General features: G+C 38.2%; 1 protein-coding gene across 3 annotated transcripts in view; it reads left to right on the top strand.

Annotated features, from left to right (window-relative positions):
* Positions 1-24,001, top strand: part of USH1C (USH1 protein network component harmonin) — a 54,272-nt gene that overhangs the window by 8,200 nt on the left and 22,071 nt on the right. For 2 of the 3 annotated variants that reach the window (XM_076344095.1, XM_076344096.1), the window contains exons 5-15: positions 6,948-7,056; positions 7,159-7,183; positions 7,940-7,997; positions 8,766-8,869; positions 10,127-10,211; positions 10,629-10,688; positions 10,971-11,027; positions 12,889-13,031; positions 13,654-13,719; positions 16,720-16,844; positions 21,442-21,518. In XM_076344095.1, the coding sequence (XP_076200210.1) occupies positions 6,948-7,056; positions 7,159-7,183; positions 7,940-7,997; positions 8,766-8,869; positions 10,127-10,211; positions 10,629-10,688; positions 10,971-11,027; positions 12,889-13,031; positions 13,654-13,719; positions 16,720-16,844; positions 21,442-21,518 (909 nt within the window). Of the gene's footprint in view, positions 1-6,947; positions 7,057-7,158; positions 7,184-7,939; positions 7,998-8,765; positions 8,870-10,126; positions 10,212-10,628; positions 10,689-10,970; positions 11,028-12,888; positions 13,032-13,653; positions 13,720-16,719; positions 16,845-21,441; positions 21,519-22,243; positions 22,294-24,001 lie in introns of all 3 variants that reach the window. The other variant, XM_076344097.1, reaches the window with a different exon arrangement.

Below are 24,001 nucleotides of genomic sequence, written 5' to 3'. Positions count from 1 at the left end.
TGGCAGCCTGCTCTGGACCAGCACATGACCGGCTCCTTAGACGCTTTTAGAAGCTCCTTCTTAGAACAAAACCACAAATTCAGGGAATACACCCCCACAAATTCTGTATTTAGTTAGAATTGAGAGGTGGCATAGGACACCACAAACACTGTGCTGGATGTGTCAGTAGCCTACTTTTAAGCATGGGATTTGCCAGTGGGTAACTCCAGAAAAGGGCGTTCATGCACCTTCCCAGAGTTTGTACTACAAAAGCTTGTGTACCTTGTGTACTACATTACACAGTGAGAATGGGAAGTGTAGACGAGAGTTGTTCCTGGATTGTGATCAGCTCAGGAGAGAGATTCCAGCTGCATCCTTCCTCCACTGCTAGAAAACTGAGAAAAAGACAAAGACCAGTCACTTACATGGCTTTTGAAAACATCTCCTGGAAAATACTGGAAGGCATTAATGATGCTGAGCAATAAAGGACTTAATAGCCACTGTCTTAAACTGTCATGCTAGTACATTCATCTTAATGCTGTATTGAAGCTCTGCTTCTCTGCTTGTTTCAGACTAATGTTTTGACATGATCGATAGATAAGGAGTTATGCTCAGTTGTTGTGCTACTGTAAGGATGTCATTTTTTGTTTTTTCTCAGTACGCAAAAAGGCCCTACTGGCTTTCTGTGACTGAGGCCATCGTACTACATGTTGGTGACAGTGAATGGGATTGTAAAAGATCTTTGGGCTGGGTTGTACAAATTGTACTGCAACTTAGAATGTGGTTGGAGTTTGGCAGACAAAGTAGGGACAATAAGGGGGAAATACGCTTGAGACTGACTATGGATTTGTTAGATTATATGTATTAATATGAACAGATGGTGCTTCGCAGCTCATGTAACTGTCTGACTTCTGTTTTTTGATATGTGGTGTTAAAGCTCAGCCTAAAGTGCCTTCATAATAGGTGGCACTAGGCACTTTCTGAACCACACTGAATAACAAGAGCTGACAGGCAGCCCGTTGTTCTAAATTGCTGTCTCACAGTAAAGCCAACTGCTTCTGAAATTTCACCCACCTGCTTTATTTATCTAAATCTCTACACATTTTCTATCCCAAAAATGCTGCCTGAGAAAGGTATAATGATCTTCTATTATACTATCAGGTTTACGTCCTGCTGCTTTTTTAAAAAAATTCAAATTCATTTTGCATGATTTCTCCTTGAAGTAGTTTCCAAGCTACATTAAAATGATTGAATAATTATGAAGGGTCGCTGAGGCATTTGTAGTTTTGACCCTTTTTTAACTATCGTTTCTCTAAAAGGCAAGTGTTCTGTCTTTTCATGAAAAAATGTACTTCGTGTTTTTTTTTCCTCTGCTTTCTGATACTTATGTCTGTGGGGATTCTGCTGAATACAAAGAGATGGAGATTGGTATGAGTGATGAAAGTGGAAGAAGTATACAAAATGAGAAATTTGAAACAGTGATGCTATTATGTAAAAACCCTTCAATTTCCTGGAAGCACTAAATATTATATTTCTTATGTTAAAAGTTACAAATAGTAGGCATTTTACTTGGGGAAAAGTTAGGTTTGCAGCTTTTCTTTTGAAAGTCCGTCATCTCCCTGTTTCATAGGGAAAGGGGAAACAGTGATATATAATAACAAAGTAATTGTTACTGTTCTACTCTGTTCAATCCTGCAGACTTTTATCTCTACTGCTTCTGATTGAGAAGGTTAGTATACAGTGATACCAGTACGAAAGTAACAAAATATATGAAAACAACTATTAATTACTTCAGTGTATGGACACTTTTTTGCAGGAAAAGCTGTTCAAGTGTCCTAAAGAGAAGCAGTTTGTTACATCTCCTGTAGTTCAGCCTAGATTGGCGTATTTCTAAAGCACCATCAGTCATACATTGTCAGTCAGTAACAGAAATGTCATTAGGATGAGTGAAGAGTACTAGACTGTCTTTTTGTTTCATTTCTGAAGCTCAGCAAAGAAGAGTATTAAAAAATATCTATATGGGAAAAGTTCATTCCCATATGGGAGGGAAAAAATAAAATATGCTCTTGGCTGCATTTATAATTTTGTAAGTGTGTGACTCTTAGGGAGATGATATAATACTAACAGATATGACTCGCTTAGTGAATGATGTCATCCTCAGAGCAACACTAGTTCTGGTGATACAGAAGCTATATGGAGATTCATAAACAGCACTGCCATTTGCAGTCCTAAAACTGGGATGTTTCTCTGTGTTGTGGCATTGTAGTTAGTAACAGTAGGTTAGGTTACCCTTTTAAAAAGCTGTGTTTGTGCAAACCCAGGCTCCATGGTCTGTTATAGCCTGCATGATGTGGAAGATGTGAGTAAAGGAGGAATCTTGAACTAAACTAAAACCACAAAAAACCACAACAACAACAAATACGTAAGATCAACAGAAAAGTCTAGGTAGATCAAATGAGGTCAACATTGCATACCTGAGGTTAAATAGTTATATGCAAATGTATGGTATTTTTGCAAGTGAGTAACCAAGAGAAAGGCCAGAGATGGGAATGGAGGAAGCTTTTTGAGCGTTTTACTATTGAGGAACTCAACCTTCCTTTGAAAAGCAGAGGTCACTCGCTTTCCTACCATTTCCTAGAATAACCAGTAGAATCCTAAATAGGCTGAGAGTCTTTATGGTTTGTAGAGGATATTGAGTCTTTATGTACAGTGCCACAATTCTGACTTATCTCTGAGCCATTTTGCTTCTTGGCAGTACAGTCACATTGCCAGTGCTAATAACAGTCCTAAGAATGCATTAGTTACAATGGATTTCCTGAAGCACCAAGGGCAATGGAACAGCTCTAGACTAAGTTCTTGGGTTTGGGGTGGGGAACTAGCTTAGAATTTAGCAGGGGAAAGAGGAGTGCGATAGCACGGCTGCCAGGCCTGTGGGGTGGGTGGGTGGGTGGATGGATGTGGCTTTGAACATTTGGAACAATTTGGTCAAGTGAATGTTCTTTCATAGTGAGAGCTGTCAGGGGTGTGACACTAAACTGCAGACCCCATGTGCTTTTCCTTGCCTGATTCTGTATTTTTACCACAGGCTGTAGGTTCAAAAGCCTTTGGTACTGACCTATTTCTGCTCTTACTAAAGTTCATGCTAAAAATCTGACTGAGTTAAATGAAAACAGTCAAGCTCTTAGGAGTGCTGCAAATTGCACACAGGCCATTACCCTGGGTGAGATTTTTGGATGTCCAGCAGGTGGAGCAGCAGCCCCACTGGTTAGGGGCTGGGGACCACAGTCATGTTCTGCCTCTGCAAATGTATTCTCTCCTGCAGGACAGTCACATATTGCATTTTCTTTGCTTTTGTAGTCTTCTGACGCTGTGTTATGTCAGATAGAAATATTTAAGTTCAATGGAGAGGAAACTGCACTACATGAGCTATGCTGGTACAGTGGACGTGTTGTTAATGTTTTGTGTACTATTGCAGAGCATATGGCACTTCCCAGAAGCAGTAGAAAAGTTTGTGAAAGAAATTAAAAAGATAAGCAGGTGGTTTGTTGTTTTGTTGTGTTTTTGGTTTTGGGTTTTTTTAGCTGAACAGATCACAGTAGGAAGATTCGATAATACTTATTACATATGAAAAAAGGCAGAAGGTGATGGCATGCCCAATGTCCTGTCACCAAAGGGTAGACCTGTTACAGTGTGTGTTAATGTGACTGTCTCTAAGACATAGGCCATATTGAGGAATTCCGACTTCCAGTTTCACTCCCTCCTCTCACATAAATGTGGTGATGCAAATTTAGTCTTTTGGTGCTGAGCTGTGCAGTGCCAGAGGAGGAGTCTCCAGCTGTGCCCATTTTTTCCCTAAAACTGTCAGCAAGGTACAAGGAAGCTAGTCCTCAGTGAGCTAGACTGTGACTTCTTCACTTTTTTTCAGGCACAGATACTCCCATCAAACTTGTGTGATGGAGAAAACAGTGGATACACTGTATGATTTAGTCTGTATGGCCACAGTAGATCACTTGCTCAGTCCGACTAAGACTGGTGGCGTTACCTTCTATCCTTCGAGTGAACAGTAACGTTGGAAAGGGGAGACTAGAAGTATCTGGCTCAAAAGAAAAAAAAAAACCTGTTAAAAAAATTTAGGTCACAGTTATCTAAGGTGGCAATTGCTTCCACAGTCTTAAACGCATTAAAGATTACGATATTTATTGTAATACTGTTGTGAATATTACAATGAAGTCTTTAATTCTGTAAGCAGATAGTGTTTTTTGCACAATGACTTTTTTTTTTTTTGCACCACCTGAGTGGTTAGGGCTGAATGAATCTTCTCATCCCTTTCTGTTCCTGGTGACTCTTCTGTGCCCCCTGCACTCTGGAAGAGCTAACTCTTCTGATCTTCTGCAGCAGCAGTTGAAAGTGTGTTCACAACTGATCTTGGTACCAGGGGCTGGTGCACTGGCAGTCCCAAAGCAAGTGGATGAAAGGGAAGTTCTCCCCAGATCAGAACTAGTATAGCCAGAGTCTTTATATTAACTAACTTTCACCAAATGTGTTATGATGAACCTGCCTCTTCCCCTAGACTTTTTAGTCAATAAAGATGTTCACTAAGACTGTAAAAAATCGTGCTCTTAATTTGTAGTATAAGGACCTTTTCCAAACTTAAAGTGAAAGCTTTGTTCTTGTGGAGATCAAAGTACAGAGATATAAGAAAGTGTTGTTGATGATTTGTTGTTAAAGCCATTTCCTGGTAATCGTTTGTATATCCTACCGTGCAGAGGATTGATTTGCATTGCCTAATGGAAAAGAGTATGCACTAGTTTTCACACAGCCATGACACATGGTTCACAGTACATAAAAGTCTTTGCTTATGATGCTCTAGCCAGGGCCTGGCATTTTTCAGTGTGATCTTGAGCAGCTAATAAGATACAACCTTAAATGAAGTGGGCAATGTCTCCATCACTGATTCCTTCTCAGTCTACCTAGCTAAGGGGATTATTAGGCAGAGTTCACAGAAACTTGGAAATTTCTAGTCTAGTCATCATATCAAATTTGGATTTGTATTAGAGGAAGGGAAACCTTTTGAAATAAAAGCTTTCCAATGATGTACTGTCATTTTATCACCAAATAAACATTCGTCCTATTAGTTCTTTTGTGTGTTCTGATGAATAAGATTTGAAATTTTATAGAAGCAGCTGAAAGCTTATGGCACCCTGTCTGTTCTACACTAGTGAACACTGCTAGGGAATATTCTTGGGGTGCTGCCATTTGATTGCTGATAGATGTTAGTGTGGTACCCAGTGTGCAGTTCAGGTGATAATACATGCCAGGGGTGATTCCTAGAGAGCAGGTTACATGCAGCCACCCTGCTTTGGAGGAATTATCTTCAGTGTTAGAGAATGGTCTTTGTACTTAATTTATATACCAGGACATATGTAGTTTCTGTGTAAAGCTGGCCTGTTTTAGGATCAGACCATGAGTCTTGGCGATAAATTGAATGCACTGCATAGATTTGTTTCTACAGTCTTTTGCTTCCAGATATGTTACTTCTTTTAGGTGCAGTATACTAATATAAAGATGCCGGAGGATAGTTCAGTTGGTTTTGTATTTCTGCTCTCATTCCTTCATGAGAGTTTTCTGATATGTTTTTCTGTGATTTGTTCAGAACAATATTGAAGTCTTTTGAGGCAGGTAGTACACACTGGCAATGAGGGTTATCTTTTACACTAGTATGCACTTAGTTATCTAGTATTATTTTTTTGCTCTAGAATACCTGGTTTGGTTTGTTTTTCCTATTAGTAAACCCCCTACATCTTTTCTTGCACAACAGGTGAAACCTGGGTGGAAAATTCCAATTGCTTTTCAGTCCATTGTATACCCAATTTGTGAGACAAAATGCACGTAGGTTTGGAAGGTAATAAAAAAAGGCCTGTATCTCTACAGAGACCCAGAGCCAATCCTTTAGGGTGGAGGACACAGTACAAATTACTGGTCCTTTCAGTCAAGTTATCTTCATCTAAATTTGCCTCAGGAATAACACTAGTTTTCTCTCTGCTATTCAGAGTGCATGTTCTTGGTCTGTTCTGTAGCTGACTATGCTCCCTGTCACCCATGGAGCCCAAATACATATATATTGCATACACATGGAGGCCTGAGTAAGCTTGGGAATAAGTGATTGACTTGCCTTCTATCTGGTGGGAGATTCCTTCTATGTTTCTGTCTCAAGTTTTCTCACTTTTTTTCGTGTCACATAACAGGGGGAATGCCACAGCCTAGGGGCCACAGTAGGGTGGCGGTACCATCTTCTCAACCATAGTGTATGATGGGTTGCTGCTGTGAAACACTTGAAAATCTGTCACACGAGTAGCATACAACTTTGTAACTAATGTAGGTGATCCAAGTGACTTAAGCTACTGCATCCCAGAATAAGCATTCATTATGCTAGTACATGACTACTATAATTAATCAGATGTTGCACCTGAAATGGAGGTAAATTCCATTAAAATAACGCATTGTTCTGAATCCAGAATCAGGCAAGGTAATAAGACCAAGTTTAGTTTCCTGTTGATCAAAATAGTTAAGAAGGTATCTCAGAGAACATATGGTAACAGCAAACTTAAGCTGCTGAAGTATAAAGGAAGAAAGTCACTCCAAAATTATTTGAATTGACATACAGACACTTGTAATTAAGGTAATCTGTGGAGTACAAGTCTGATGTGTAGAGACTCATTTTTATGCTTTCCACTAGATATTATTTATAAAATTGTTATTTGGCCATTAGTCTGCTCTTTTGGTGTTAAATACTAAGTTCAAACAAATACAGGTAAATCTGCTCTGGACATTAACTGAAATTCAAAAAGTATTCAGGACTCAACATTATCAAACCTTTGCATCAAAATGATTGCCAGTTTGTATCATTGCTTAAAAACTTTTTAACATTAATTTACAATCTAGTTTTTCTTCTCCCTTTCATTTTTGAGGTTGGAGATGAGATAGTTCGTATAAATGGATATTCCATTTCGTCATGCACACATGAAGAAGTCATAAACCTCATTCGTACGAAGAAAATAGTGTCCCTAAAAGTAAGATGTAAGTAATACAAAAAATCACCTGTATCACTAAAGATTGCTGTTAATAGATTGCTAGTGATCTGTAGAAAGTGTTACTTAACAGAGTATTTTTCTTTTTCAGATATTGGCATGATACCTGTCAAAAGGTAATGGTATTTACTTTGAAAACAAATTAGGTTTTGTAAATGTAAATCATTTACATTTACATTTACAAAAATGTAAATCATTTTTACATAGCCTCTTTAATATCCAAAGAACCTCTGTGTTTATCTGTGTTTTTGAAAATGTGTGAATGGGCATTTCTGTAGCTGATTAAAATATCAAGTCCTTTGTGATAAACAGGCAGATGTCTTGTTTGATGAATCTGACTTTATATGCCAGTTGCCTACTTAATTTAACCAATTTCTATTTCCTCATTATTCGTGGATATTACCTGGAAATTTCATTATCAATGCACCTAGCTTACAGAGAGCTCCACTGCTGCTTTCTGTACGTAACATTTGATGATTGCTTCAGAGCTTAGAAAAATTTCAAATTATTGTCCTCTTCCAATTTTTGTTGAAAAGTTGAAATGTTAAGTGGAATGTTTGATGATGGGAGGTGTGTCTCTGCATAGACATTTATATAAGCAGTTCAAGTTGTTATGATTATTTTCGCAGTTTCCCAAAATTGTTTCACTTGAAGAAGTTTTCTCAATTTTATGTTTGATCAACTTTACTAGCCTAAATAATTGTATGCTTGTTTGATGTTCTATTTAAATTGCTGGAAAATAAACCAGTTGTTGTGAATGGTATCCAAAGGAACTTGTGGATGCAAAACAGGAGGCCACGTTCTGAAGTAGCTTCTTGAATACATTCACATTTATTTTGTCCCCATTATTTTAAATTACTTTTTCCTTCCAGTTCAGCAGATGAACCCCTTAAATGGCAATATGTGGACCAGTTTGTGTCAGACTCTGGGGTAAGCAATCAATATTTTATTAAGATGTTTTCTGGGAAATCTGTAATGGTTCTGAAATACTTTCTCCTCTGACCTTATCACAGAAGTTATTGTATGTATTTCTATGATGCACTGCCTTGTTACAAGGGTTCTGGGACAAACATCTTTTGTGATATGAAATGATTCTAGAATCATTAAATAAGGAAAGGGCAGGATACAAATGAAATATCTTTTACTCATTAATTGGTATTTTACTTTGCTTGAGCTTATTAACTTACCAGGCTATAGTACTACTGTATAAATCTGTAACAGATAATTTGGTCTATCTTAGCTATGTTAGTGGAGGAATGACAGGTATGAATGCAAGTGACTTCTGTGGGTTGCAGCAATGAAAAAAGAGACCACAATTACTGTGCTTTTACTTTCAGGAAGAAAGACTTTGTTAAGTAGTGAGCTCTCTCATGTATTTTTCCAGCTCTTTTGTCAGGAAACATCTAAATGATTATTTTTGCCATATCACTTTCCTCTAATTTTCCTTCATCCTTTTTTGAAGACAAAGTTTGACTATTTAAATGATCTTCTCCAAGTAGAAAGATAAGGTCAGTCTTTCACCTCAGCCATGCAGCTCCACTGATATGACTGTACTTCACATTCATCTCCAGTAGGAACTCAGAGAAATCTTATCTTGATGTTGGCAGGGTTTGATCCTGGCTTCATGAAGTTTTATAATAGTCTTGATACGAGTTCAACACAGAGTAACATCTGCAACATTTTTTTAATCCCCTACAGGAAGGAAAGGGCAGTGTTGCTGGTCTTGCTTCTTCTGGAGGGAGAGAGAATAAAGAGAAGAAAGTCTTCATTAGCTTGATTGGTACAAAAGGCATGGGATGCAGGTGGGTACATATTTCTTATTGAATGTTACTAGTTTAAGTGAGACATCCAAGGCAGTTATTTCCATCCTTCATTGATATGGTATCAATGGAGAAAATGGAGATCCACGCTGGATTAGGAAGGCGAACTGGAACAGGAGGATATCTGTGGCCCACATTATGTATCATTAGACGAAGCATAAATACCTGTGTTACAAGTTCTGACTTAAAACCAAAAAAAAGCTTTTAAATTTAAAAATAAGAGCAGGCTGAAAGTGACATAATACAAGTTGTCATGGAATTGGATCTTTTAAATGCTTTTACATTTTAAAATACTTTTAAATGCTACTTTGTGACATAGCAAGTTCCAGCGCTGTCCAGCGTCAGGTTCACTCTCTGAACTTCAACTGCTTTCTGTTACCCTTTTCAGAACTGAGAAGCGGTCACACAGCTATATCCAGTTCCTAAAAGTAATGTTGAATTTGCAAGATTTTTGGAAGTATTAACAGATGCTTCTCAGACTCCTGTCCTTGCAGCTAGTTATGGAGACTGGGATAGAAGGGATATTGTAGGATTTCTTACCTATCTAGGAATATACAGTTGAAGTTACTAAGATTGAACTGCACAGAATATTTTTTAAAGCATAAGTTTTCTTTCATATTATTTGGAAAGTCTAAAGGTTTTTTAAAAAATATTTACAAACCTGGCGGGGTGGTTCATCATCACCTGCTGGATATATTATCTACAAAAATCACTGCGGTGTTTGGGCCCAGCTTAGACTGCAGCTTTAAGTTTCCAGGGTAGATGTTGGCCCTTGGTTGAAATATCCTTCTTGCTTCTAATAAATAATCCTGAACAATAACATAGTATTATACATATAGTATACTGCAGTTCAGTGAGTAAAAGTGCAAGAAATGAGTAATTCTTCATTGTGTTACATGCTTGATTTCCAATGTCGTTAGTGTCCCAGTCCCTTAGACAGTGTAGGTCAGTATACTATGTTAGTTTCAACATCTAAGGAAAAATCCAGAAGCTTGAATACTTTCTTTTAGCTTTTTCTTAAATCACAGTTTTGTGGTGTAAAGGATAGAAAAGTAGGATGATAAACCATTGTGTGTGTACTGGCAAATTTTGGTGTTTGTTTCAGAGAAGGCTCGTACCACAAAAACATTCTTTAATTGGAAACAAATTATGAGAAGACAACTAAGACTTCTCATGGTATTACACTCTATTATTCTATAAATATTATCCTATAAATGTTTATTTTTTATATTACACCAGTATTTCCAGTGGTCCAACACAAAAACCAGGCATTTTTATCAGCAATGTTAAGCCGGGTTCTCTTTCAGCAGAGGTAGGCTTAGAGGTAAGTATGCCACCTTCCAAGGTAGGTACCTCAAGGAAATCGTGTTTGGTATTTACTACTTCAAGGATTCTGGATCACTGTAAAGTCACTAGCTGTGGGTTTTTTTCCATGGGAAAGAAATACTGTGTGGTTACATTTCAAATGAAGTGAGTTTCCTAAATTTTAAGAACATGAGAAGTGCCCTCCTGGGTCAGACCGATAGTTCATTGAGCTCAGTATTCAGTCTCGAACAGTGGCAATAGGAAATGCTAATATGGGAGGATGTGCAGGCCTGCCCAGTTTCTGCTGTTCCCCTTGCACTCTGCCAGTGCCCATGATTATTGTATTAAGAAAGTTAGAGAGTATCTCTTTTTCTGTTTTCGTTTAATATATGTACTAATTTAGCATCTGTACTAAAATTTGGATTAACTCCTTTAGGTTGGTGATCAGATTGTTGAGGTAAATGGAGTGGACTTTTCTAATGTGGATCATAAAGAGGTAAGATCAAGTCTTCCTAATTCCCTGAATACGTAGTTGTCAGCTTACTAAGCATCTGTCTGATTTTCCTGGCTGAAAAAAATATGTTCTGATATCAGGCTACTTAACCAAAGAGGTTGTGTATTGAACGTGGGAATTTGGAGATTTGAATACCTACCACCCTGCTTAGTTCCAGTGGGTCTTCTGGAAATTCCACCCTTGACAACCAGCATCTTTCATCTTACATATACATGCCTTTTATCACTTAATTCAAACTGATTTTTGTTTTGCTTTAATTTGCAGGCTGTCAGAGTGCTCAAAAGTAGTCGTACTTTGACTATCTCCGTGGTAGCAGGCGCTGTAAGTAGTATATGTATAAAAGCAGAACACTTGTGAAAATTACTATGCAGGCAAATAAATGATAAAAATAAATAGATAAGAAGTAAAAGCTGTGTTTCATTATAATGTCTATACCACTAAATTCTGTCAAGCCAGGGCAGTGTTGAGTGGCTTTTGATTATTTTATTGATAACCATCCACAGTATTCTCTAACAGTTTCATGACTGTGGGCCAGTGCAAAACCATTCCCTTGACAAGGCATGGAAATTAACATTATTGTAACGGTCTCTCATGTTTCAGAGCTTCTGTTCTAATAGATAGCTGCTCCTGCTGAAACATGAAAAGTGAATTGGATTGGAGTGAATTAATTTTTCCTTGTGAATAGCTGATGTCTTAGTCTTATTCCAAATTAATTCCTTGTGTAACTCTTCATCTGATCTCTTTAGTGTATCAACACACTGAAAATTGTTCAGTTTTCCATTTCCACTGTTCTGTACAGCAGAGCTATATGCCTTTGGGCCCTAATCTAAAGCCAGCTGAAATTAACTAAATCTTTCCACTGACTTCAGTGTGGCTTTCAATAAATGTTTTAATGTTTTTACTGCTTTTAATCCTTTGTATAGTAAAATGTACAGTTATATACAAAAGGATACTCAAGTTCCATAGACTAATCAAAGATGGTATTTTCTAATTGCCTTGCAACTGAATTAAATAGGGAAAACAAGACTTAATGAATCATTTAAGGTACTTCCTAATGGCTCATGTATACTGTGTAGCTATGTGAAGGAATTCATGGCTTAATTAAACTACCCTTACAGTAACAAAAGATGCAGTTGTCCAAAGGCATTGTAGACATTGTTTAAACAAATGCTCCAGACTAGTTGATTAAGCTCCAGGAACTCAACATCCTACGGACTTAGATTCAACTCCCAGATATGTTACCACCTGTTAGAAAAGATGGGATCTACTCCAGCATGTACCACTAGGATTGCATCCTTAAAATGGTGAATTTTTGCTATGGAACTCTTCTGCTTCACCCTACTTCACCTTGCATGTCTCTCTTTTCCTCAGTACACATCTTTGTACTGAAGAAGAGATTGCAAAAGGAAACAGTTCCTCTACTCCTGTTTTTCGGTCAGCAAAGACTGTGGTGCAAAGGCGTTCTTCACTGGCTGTTTTTGTTCGAGCTGTCTACTTTGAGCCTAGAGACATGAAAAATTCTGCCTTCCTAATTAACATGGGATTGTAATTTCAGTAATGAAAATTAGATAAATGTTCTCAGTATTCCACAAATAGCACCATGGAAATACCTTTCTTGAATAGAAAATAGTGCTTGTGTCTTACTTATAAAGCAAACGAAACGGGAACAAAACCAACTGAAACACATCAACTATATAACCTTTTGGCAATGTATGTTCCCTGTATTTGGGTTCCCTGAATGATGGTACGTTTCCACAGCAGCCAGGCAAAAGAGAATTAAAATGCAGCAACTGTGTAGTTGTCTTCCACATTGGGATTCATTCAATGTGCTGTTCTCTAGCATTGCATTGCTCAGTTAGATTTCAAGAAAGTATAATTTGGAGTTTTTTCTGGGTGACACACTGAGCATGCCTTTGGCATGACCCCTACACTGTCGGTGCTGACTTAAGTAGTTGCATGCTTCTTCTGAGGTGTTTAGCACATCATAACTTTGAGACTGAAACTGGAGTAGCTCTTTGGAATAAAGTGGTCAGAACTTCCAGGGTCTTTCAGAAAGCATTCCTCAGAAAAAGTAATCTGAGGAAAAGGCAGATGTGCTAGTATGTAATCGGTTTTGAATTATTTCCTAGAACTACGTTCATGAGACTTTCATAACTGATTTGGGTAGCGATTCTGATTGCAGGGAAAGGAGCTGTTCATGACTGAAGAAGAAAGGCAGAGAGAAGCACGTCTCCGTGAGCAAGAACGCCAGGAGTTAATGCATCAGAAGCGGCTTGCGTTGGAGACTAACAAAATCATCAAAGAGCAGCAAGAAAAAGAGAGATTGTAAGGACTCTGTATAGGATTGCCTGAAAATTTTAGCTTGGATTTGGAAAGGGCATGGAAGACAGGAACAGCTGTGAGAAGATTCCCAACTTAGATTAACTGAATTTTGCTATTGCAGAGTCTTTGTTCATAAGTCCTTAGCCTGTGGTGCTCTTGATGTTCTGGGTTTTCAAAGCTGCTATCATTCAAACACATCTTGAGTAGAAGGGTCACTTTGTTCCCTGACTTGTCATACCACTATGATTCAGTGTGATATTGGTTATTTTCCTGATGCCATTCCCTCATCCTTTTTTTTTTTTTTCTTCTTTTAGCAAGACAGTTACAAATTTTATACTCTTACAATAATACACTATGGAACTGTCTCAGAAGGAGATAGTGACTTAGAGTTAAATAGATGATATGCCTTTATTATCCAGATGGTCATGAATGTCCTCAGGGTTCCTATGAAAGTATATTGAACCCTTGGTATCTTAAAGATGACTTTTAAAAAGGAGCATTTTTCCCCAATGTATATGTATTTACTGTCTGTATCTTTTACTAACTATATGCTGACACACTTTGTGCAAGTTCTTACTCAAAAAATATTATTTCTATCATTTTGTCCTAATTCCTCTTATTATAGAAGAAAACTGGAGATTTCCCAGAAGGCTGCAGAGGAAGAAGAGAGATATCGCAGAGAAATAGAGCAGTAAGTAAAAACCTACATATGCAATACACTGCCTGAAAAAGGGTCCTTTATAATATATTAGATCTGGCTGAAAACATTCTGCGTATTCTTTTCTAATAAAATAGTATATGTTTTCATTTAGCTAAATGTAGGGTCCAATGTATATGAGTAAGTACACCACAGTTACAGAATGGGAAACTGATCTCAAAATCAGCACCTGGAAAACATGAGGATTATGGTGATAAAAAAATTAGTGTGAAATTGAAGCTGGGTGCTTATGTTAAAAATGTTATAGATGTATAGAGAAACTTAAGATTAAGGGGGTTCTGTGCCTCAGAACTTGTTTACTCTGTTGTCACTGAACCGCTACCTTTAATTCTAACAGAAAAAAGAAATTAATACTGCAAGGAAATAGATCAGTGAAGAAACAGAGAAGAATGACTAAAGAGTTGGAAAACACTTGGGGGCTTGATGACACATCCACTTGCTTATATTTTAAAAAAACAAAACAAAAAACAGGTAGTTTGTTTATGATCTGTAAGAGTGTACACAGCGTGGAATTCAATAGCTTCTTCAGTCTATCAAAGTTCTGAAAACAAAAGCTAGATAGATTTAGATTAAAATAAGGGCTATGTGATGCTAATTGTCTTGAGTAGAGATTTCAGTCATAAATTTTAAGTTGGCTTTTGCTTTTCTAAGGAGAGAATTAATTAAATTAAAATTGTGGCACTGAAGCAGGAAGTTCTATAACCTATTTTATTCAGGAAATCTGATTTTTATTATCAGTCTATTGTGGTTTTAAAAATCTGTGATTCTAGGAACTAGACATTCAAAGATTGTGTCATAATAAGGTCAGTACTATAAATGTAACTTAAGCATTGTTTTACATTTGGAACTTTAAAATTAACTAGTATAATATGTTGTTATTATCACAGTAATTAATTTCCCTTCTAAATGACATTGGGAAATTGCATGAAAGATAGTGTGAAATTGCACAATACCTGTTTTGATGCAGCCTTTTAGAGGTAAGATTGACCCTGAAGTATTCAGCTTTGCACCTTTGACATCTTAAACAGTTTTTAGTTCATATTCATTCACTTAAATCCCGTTTCATATACCTGTATTAGCTAAAATTCTCTGATAGAAAAAGTGCAGGGATTTCTGAATCTGTGAGGTGCAGAAAGGAATATATTCCCCAGCTGTCACAAGAGAAAAAAATCTTCTGACTGGGCTCTACTGCAGGACACGCATGAATTCTTACATGTTTTCCTTTTCTAATTCCTGGGGAATAGATAACATCCTGTTCTTTATTGTGGTCTTCTGTAAAATTCCTGCAATAGCCATGGAAAGCTGCTATAAAAGCAGACCATCACAGGTGAAGAATGATTCCTTTCTCCAAATACAGATTGCCTGTCTGTTATAATGAATGTTCGCTATCTGCAGTATCCTTCTGAACTAAGTGCATCTTTACTCACTCAGTGGGGACTTTTGTGACTAGGCTGCCTTGAGGGCTGCTCATTCTAAGGTCTAGCATGTCTTTGTACTTCCTTGTATAATTTCCAAGTGCTGCTCAGGCACTTGTTAAGTTTTCCCATATTACAACCCAAACTGGCTAAGTCAGCATCAATCTCCTTGGTGTAGGGGAGGGAGGATGGTAGCATAGGAACTTACATATTGTAAAGCTTAGATTTAATAAGCAATTGCAGACAGGCAGTTTCACTAGAATATAATGCTTTCCTGTATTAACAGTTTGTGAGGATGACCCTTTGTTCCATTTTTAAAATCCTTTCTGCAGGAATTCCTTATATAAAGTCACTGTGTCCTTTATTAGTATCCCACGTACATTTTAGGAAAAAATTTCAAATGTGCCTAAATGGCAGAGGTCCTTAACTCTGTGTATTTCAGGTTACATTGTAACCCCTTTTTTTTTTTTTTTTAATTAAAATGAAATGTAATAACAAATCTAAACGTTCTGTCCAATGTTCCCTGCTATTGACTATGCCTCCAAATTTAAATACTGACCTCAGCTGCAGATTTAATAGTGACTTGATCACATGTGGATATTTTTTTAATTTACTTTCGCTAATTTAGAGATGCAAAAGATAATCCAATTGTAAATAGCATCATATATATCTTAAGGCCTGGTAAATTTTGGCACCATGTATCAGTTTACCAGTTCAAGACAGGCTACAGCCAAGAATAGATCTTGGATCACGTAAAGGCACCATATATGAAGCTACAAGCTATTAGCTTATATGGCTGTTCTCTTGTGACCTACTTGGGATTTGCTGAATTTTCCTTCAAAATGTCCTTTTTGTGATCACGGTGCCTTTCTACGTACCTGCTAGGTAACTTCCTTGTTTTATGAGTTCTTTTGTCCTGAAGTGTGACAATTCTTCCCCTCCGCAGAATGCTGAATTTAATGTGGTTTGTGTCTCATCAGTATTTAGTTCTTTTTGAGAAGAGTAACTTTTTAGTGTAGCCTAGGACTATATAGGAAGCAATCATCAAAATGCAGGTAAGATATAGAAATAAGACACACGCTTTTTAGGTATAATTTACCATTGTAAGATCTGATTTAGGCATGTGGTAGATGTTCTCTCAATTAGTTTTTTAGTTAAAACTGACTGTTTTTCTAATAGATACTTCCCAGTTCCAAAAATGAAAAATTATTAGGTGAGAGATGGTTTTTGGCTTCAGTTAAGGTGACAGTCAGTATTGCAGTGTATCACTCTGGGCTTAATATCTGTGCAGGTGTTTATATAACTGGCTTTAGAAGTCTCAATATTAAATAAGAATATTTTACTCAGTTACATTATATTTTACAAATTATCTTAGTAGGCTTAGTAAATGAAACTTAGATTGATTAAAAGAATTTGGTTTGGGGGAAGGGGCAGTTTATTATGCTTTATATTAAAGAGAAAAAAATAAACATACTGAAAACTAATTAATTGTAATGAATATTGATGCTATTGTTTTTATACTCAGAATTCCTAGCTGCATTTTTTTTTCCCCCTATAGGATAACAGCAGAGGAAGAGAAATTTAAAAAGGAGTGGGAAGAAGACTGGGGTCCTAAAGAACCTCCCAAATCTCTAAAAACTGTAACTGCAGAAGTGCACTCTGCCCCTCGTTCCAAACACAAAAGTAAGTCATTGATTTCAATCTGCTTCCTAGGGAAAGTATTTGTTTCAGACACATCACTGAGCTGTATAGAATATATCACCAGTTTGTGTCCAAGCCAAGCTAGCTATGACTCCGTTATTTTCAGAAGGCTGGAAGCATGTGATGGATTAATTTAATAGCTCTTATTTAACAGGTACCTAGCTTGCAAAATCTACATCCACCCAGTCATGTTTTTTAACAATCAGCAGCAGCAGGAAAAAGAAAAAAAATAAAGCTCACTAAGAAATTGGCTGAAGTATCAACCTCTTTAGCTTGGGGTTTTGGTGTGCTACTTTCCATGTTGTTTCTGCTCAGTGTTTTGCTTGTCAAACTCTTCATAGAGCAGTTCTTGTATCAGTAGACTTGTGCCGATTTCCACTATATGTCCAAATGGAAGTAGTGCTGCATTTTTTATGACGTGTGATTATGTTTTTATGTCCATGTGGATAAGCTGATATTCAAATGCTAAGTTATATACATACGAGTGCTTTCATCTCAGTGAATAAAATATTACATACAGTAATAAGTAATATTTTAGGTTTTATGGGCATTTTGTTATTGGGTTTTGTTACTTTTGAAAATGAAGGTATGAAGAAGGGGAGACAAGTGTTTGTTTTTGTTCTTTTATTTGGAATTAGCTTTGAGCTTTCTGCATTAATCATATTGGCAAATAATTTAACATCATTTTTATATTTGAGAAGAGATCTTGGGAGGTGGGGTGTTTGAAAGTAGAAAACTATACTAGATTTGCAGTCTCATTTGGAGTCAATGAATGCACTTTGTACTATTCCTATTGTTACCTTTTTTCTTCTCCCTTACTCTAAGTCAGTGTGGAGATTAGGGTTTTGAGTATTTTTGTATGCTTGCTTCTAACTAGAAAAGATAGATATGGAATCCCTGCTTTTGGCTCGGAGGAAATGAATTCAATGTTTAATTTTCAGAAAAATCTAAAGATCTTTTCCCTCATCTCTTCACCAGCACCTCGGTCCTCTCTTACTTTGGCAGTCTTTGGGGGCTGTAGGAATGTCTTGAAGCTCCCTTGCTTCTCTTTCATGAGGAGGAGTAAACAACTTAATATATTGAATGTGATAAAAAATGCAACAGAAGCCATTGTTGCAAAACAACAGTAAGACGCTAGACAAAAATGAGAAAAATCAAAGATTCTTAAGAATCAGCAACTTTTTAAAAGTGTTTTTCCTAGATCTTTTGACAAATCTGTTTCTTGCCAGTATGCCTTTCACATCTAACTTAGTCCTTCTCAGGCTAAAGTATTTACCACATCATTTTTCTGCATATCACTTTCTTCAGTTCATGCTCTTTTGACAACTATCTTGAAAATGAAATGATGATGGCATAATCATAGAATCATTGAGGTTGGAAAAGACCTCTAAGATCATCAAGTCCAACCATCAACCCAACACCACCATGCCCACTAAACCATGTCCCTAAGTGCCTCATCTACTCGTCTTTTAAATACCTCCAGGGATGGGGACTCAACCACTTCCCTGGGCAGCCTGTTCCAATGTTTAACCACTCTTTCAGTAAAGAAACTTTTCCTCACATCCAATCTAAACCTCCCCTGCCGCAACTTGAGGCCATTTCCTCTCGTCCTATCACTTGTTACTTGGGAGAAGAGACCGACCCCCACCTTGCTACAACCTCCTTTCAGGGAGTTGTAGAGCGCAATAAGGTCTCCCCTCAGCCTCCTTTTCTCCAGGCTAAACAACCCCAGTTCCCTCAGCCGCTCCTCATAAGACTTGTTCTCCAGACCCCTCACCAGCCTCGTTGCCCTTCTCTGGACACGCTCCAGCACCTCAACATCCTTCTTGTAGTGAGGGGCCCAAAACTGAACACAGTATTCGAGGTGCGGCCTCACCAGTGCCGAGTACAGGGGCACCATCACTTCCCTACTCCTGCTGGCCACACTAGTTCTGATACAGGCCAGGATGCCATTGGCCTTCTTGGCCGCCTGGGCACACTGCCGGCTCATGTTCAGCTGGCTGTCAGCCAGCACCCTCAGGTCCTTTTCCGCCAGGCAGCTTTCCAGCCACTCTTCCCCAAGCCTGTAGCGCTGCATGGGGTTGTTGTGGCCGAAGTGCAGGACCCTGCACTTGGCCTTGTTGAACCTCATACAGTTGGCCTGGGCCCATCGATCCAGCCTGTCCAGGTCCCTCTGCAGAGCCTTCCTACCCTCGAGCAGATCAACACTCCCACCCAACTTGGTGTCGTCTGCAAACTTACTGAGGGTGCACTCAATCCCCTCATCCAGATCATCGATAAAGATATTGAACAAGACCGGCCCCAAAACTGAGCCCTGGGGAACACCGCTCGTGACCGGCTGCCAACTGGATTTAACTCCGTTCACCACAACTCCCTGGGCCCGGCCATCCAGCCAGTTTTTGACCCAGCAAAGAGTACACCTGACTAAGCCGTGAGCTGCCAGTTTCTCTAGGAGAATGCTGTGGGAGACAGTGTCAAAGGCCTTACTGAAGTCCAGGTAGACCACATCCACAGCCTTTCCCTCATCCACTAGGCAGGTCACCTGGTCATAGAAGGAGATCAGGTTGGTCAAGCAGGACCTGCCTCTCATGAATCCGTGCTGGCTGGGCCTGATCCCCTGGTTGTCCCGCTCATGCCTTGTGAGCACCCTCAAGATGAACCGCTCCATAATCTTCCCCAGCACCGAGGTCAGGCTGACAGGCCTGTAGTTCCCCGAATCCTCCTTCCGGCCCTTCTTGTAGATGGGAGTCACATTGGCAAGCCTCCAGTCATCCGGGACCTCCCCCGTTAACCAGGACTGCTGATAAATGATGGAGAGTGGCTTGGCAAGCTCCTCCACCAGCTCCCTCGGCACTCTCGGGTGGATCCCATCCGGCCCCATAGACTTGTGAGCGTCCAGGTGGCGTAGCAGGTCATTGACTGCTTCCTCTTGGATTATGGGGGGTTCATCCTCCTCGCCATCCCTGTCTTCCAGCTCGGGGGGCTGAGTACCCTGAGGATAACTGGTCTGCCTGTTAAAGACTGAGGCAAAGAAGGCATTGAGTACCTCAGCCTTTTCCTCATCCTCAGTGACAATGTTGCCCCCCGCATCCAATAAAGGATGGACATTCTCCTTGGCTCTCTTCTTGTCATTAATATATTTGTAAAAATATTTTTTGTTGTCTCTAACGACAGCGGCCAGATTGCGTTCTAGCTGGGGTTTTGCCTTTCTCATTTCCTCTCTGCACGACCTAACGAGATCCCTGTACTCTTCTTGAGTCGCCTGCCCCTTCTTCCGCAAGCGGTAAACTCTCCTTTTTTTCCTGAGTCCCAGCAAGAGGATGATACTTACAGCCGTTGCAAAAAAAAATCTTGCATGCTAAGAGCTTGAGTAGCAAAGCATGTAAGCATGTACTAATTAAAAGCATGCAGTCAGAACTTCTGTATCAATTCCTAGTGACCTAATCGTGAGAAAGCTAGGCACATTTCTAAGAACTTGCAAAATTCAGGCATCTGTCTGTGAGGTGCTGTGTGTAGTAGCAGATCTGTTAATATCTTAAAGAGACTATCTGTCAGAGTGGGGGAAAAAAAAATCCTGCTTTTTCAAATGTGGATTACCTGTAGACTTTGAAACACCTTTTCCTTACTACTTGTTTTTTCTATTCCCCTCCTACTATCATTTTCCTTACTGAATCTCTCTCTCTTTTTTTCTTCCTCTGTTCTCTTTTTTCCTGTCTTTTTCCTCTTTTCATCCATTGCAGCAAATCTTTCAGAAACAGGCTGTAGTCTTCACAGCCTGAAAATTGATTTGATATCACTGGGCAGTCTGCTTCAGAATTAGTCAAGAGACTGTGGAGGTACTGTTTGTACACTGCAACTTTTCCATGAAGAATTGCCCTGACGTGTAAGTTTGAGCTGACAAAACAATTTAAGACACTTGGAGCTTAATTTGTAGTTAAGAAGCTAAGTTGGGAGCTATAGATAGTATGCGGAGAGTGTACTAAAACGGTATTAGACACAGGAAAATTGGAAAGTGCTTGTGGAGCAGGTATTGCATAACTTAAGGGAGACCTGGGTTGGTTCCTAACCTGATTATGTTAGTTTTTGTGTGACTTTGGGGAAGTCACTTAACTTTTCTTGGATGAGAAACTGAGATGGGGAAATACTTCTTCTGCAACCATCTTTTAGCCATTTAGTTTTCTGATTCTTCAGGATAGTGTTTTCTCTGTATAGCATTTACCAAAGTGACAGTGCAGTAGAAGGCAGATAATTCTTTTCAAAGCCAGATATCCCAGAACTGCTGATGGTTTAATTACAGGAAAAGCTACCTACCTCTCCAGGCTTCCCTTCATAGCGGAGCAGACTAATTGGCCATATGCAGATCCTAACTGCTCTTCAGGGTTGAAGGAAGTTGGAAAATGATTTGATTTAAGCAGGAACTCAGGTTTTTTCAATTATGTGGAAAAATATCCTGTTGCTAACTTCTTTTTATGTTATGGAGACTCCTAGTCACACATTGCTGATCTTTTTCATTTCATGGGAACCTCCAGTTAGACTGTCATTTCTATCTCCTCACTCCTTTCCTCCTTTGTTTCTCTAGTAGATTTAAAGGGAGTTGCACATGACCAACTTGAAACAGATGACATGGATGAAGTGATCATGAAGCAGGACAAACAGGTTTGCTGCTCAGCCTTGACTTTCTATCCTGATTCAGATTCTTCCTGTGTTTCCCTTCCTCCTGACAGTCAGTCTTGACACTGAACTGATCATTTGGTTTTGCTAGGGCAATACATGTGGTCATTGTTTTCTAAATATACCTTGATACAAATACAAAATCTGTCAATCCTACAGAAAGGTGGATTGTATTTAGAGCTGTGTGTGTTATAAGTGTTTCTTATATAAAATTATGATAACAAATTATTTTGTATGTTTTTAGTTAGCAATGTGTCTTTTAATATTTATGTACTTGGCTTGAAATATTTTATCCTAGGAAATGGAGCTTTCCTTGTCTCCTCAAATGCCACTGTCTTCTGCCACAAGCTTGAATGAGTTTGAATACCTGTTTCATTTTAAGAAGTCTTGTTAAAACTAGTGTAAAGTAGGACTGTGACCATAGAAATCTTAGTAATGCATATGGCTGTATGGTTCCGTATGGAGATTACTTGTTGCATTTGCTTTGCTTAACATAAAATGTGTATCAGTAAAATAAGGGTAACGTGACTAAATGTAGTAGCAAAATTGATCAAGAAGTCGTCTAAGAACTTGTCATGTAATATTGAACCTTTGGTGTTGCGTCTTCAAATAAATTTTAATCAGTTACATGTGTCAGCATGGATTGATCTGAATCTGAACTGGTCCTCGACTTTTCTTCAAAAAACAACTTTTCCTTTACCTTTTTGTAGCTTTTGGATGGTTTTATCGGTATGAAGGAAAATTTCCCACAATCCGCAAGGTACAAAGTTTGATGTGAGTTTGTTTGCAGTGCATTTCAATTTTAATTCATCTTTTTTCTTCTCTGTTATTACTAGACATTCTTTATAGTCAAATGCTTCTTCTTTTAACATGTGCACAAATTAAGATGCGTTTGGGATGCATCTGCCTAGGAGTATGTCCTTTTGAATACTTTGGACTTTTCAAGTCCTGCCAGCTGCAGTGGGAAGTGTATGTCAATGCTTTGCAGAAGGTGTTCAGTACAGGTGGGCAGTGTATATCTTTATGTTCTCCAAAAGTCCTCAGAATAATGTTTAAAAAAAAGCAGAGACAAAAATTCAAGGGGAACCAAGTATGCAGTTCCCAGTTATACCTTTGCAAATTTCCCAGTAAGAGGAGTGCTGATGGCAAAAAGCATGTACATCACAGAGAATGAGCAAAAACAATTGAAAATCTTTAAGCTTGATAGAATACTTCTATATCTGTAAGTTGCTCCTAAAGTATTAAGTAATTAATACTTAATATTAATTAATATTAAGTAATTAATTTCAAATTATTAGAGTCTCAAATAATACTTTATTCCTGCTGTTGCTTTATTCTCTTTATTTCTTTCAATGTATATTAGCCATGTTATAGGGTTTTTGTGGTTCTGTTGTGGGTTTTTTTGTGTGTGATGGCTGATGGTAATTAACTGGGGTATAAAGTGTCAAAGAGGGTTCATAGGTCTATCTCCTGAGAACTCAAGTTTTCTGAGGAGGTCAGGATTGTATCTGACAGGTGAAGTATAGTCCTAAATGGTGACAGAAATTACATTAACTTTGTGTGGTCAGGAAATGCCTATTCTCCTTAATGAAGAATAGGAAATGATGGTATACTCCAATACCACTTTGTACTGCTAGTGACTGTAAATCGTCATGGATCTGTAACTTGTGTGAAAGTCAGTACAGTTAGGATTTCGATCTGAAAAGTATAAATACCTGTTATGAAAACTCAAGTCTCTTCACACAATAGGTGATCTTCATTGCTGCTGGCAAAGATAGTTTAGAGAGCCTCCAAATACCTTTTAATATAGTAATTAAGATCTTACCCAATTCCTGTTGAACTCTACTACACAGTGTGGACTAGACACTCGAAAAGATGTATTTTTAATCTTTTTCTTTTAGAAATATTTTTAAATCTGGAAGTGATGAATTTTCGCCCTACTCCAAATTGCTAATTGCTTTTTTGTTTTGTTTTAAAATGAAAATTTCACTCTGTACTAAAAATGTCTTTAATAGGAAGTAAACTTGAATCCATGGGGAAAATGGATGGAAAGGATGACTCATCCTGTTGTATCTGAATGCAGTGAATGCAGCTAAGATTGTCTGATATATGTTCATATTCTGGAACATTTTGGCATGTGTACTGCTTAGTGTGCCTTTAAATTCAGTAATTTTTCAAATGTTGATACCTGCCAGATGTTACATTTAGTAGACAGTACTAAATGTATCTTCTAATTTATTAGAGGGTAAGATAATATCAGCAATTGTTATTAAGGCACAAACTAATTAGCCTTGAATAACACATGCCAACAGAATTATATTTATGTTAAAACATTACTGTGAAAAGCTAGGGTTTTTTTACTTAAACTCTTTCAAATTTTTGTCTTCGATGATTATTGGTTTGGTTTTGGTTCTTTCCTGACAACACCCCCACTTAACCATGAAGCAATAGACAACATCCCACTCAAC

Source organism: Aptenodytes patagonicus, chromosome 7 (genome assembly GCF_965638725.1).
Source record: "Aptenodytes patagonicus chromosome 7, bAptPat1.pri.cur, whole genome shotgun sequence".
Classification (NCBI taxonomy): domain Eukaryota; kingdom Metazoa; phylum Chordata; class Aves; order Sphenisciformes; family Spheniscidae; genus Aptenodytes; species Aptenodytes patagonicus.
Note: the sequence above shows the minus strand (reverse complement) of the source record. Positions and strands in the feature narration are given on the sequence as shown.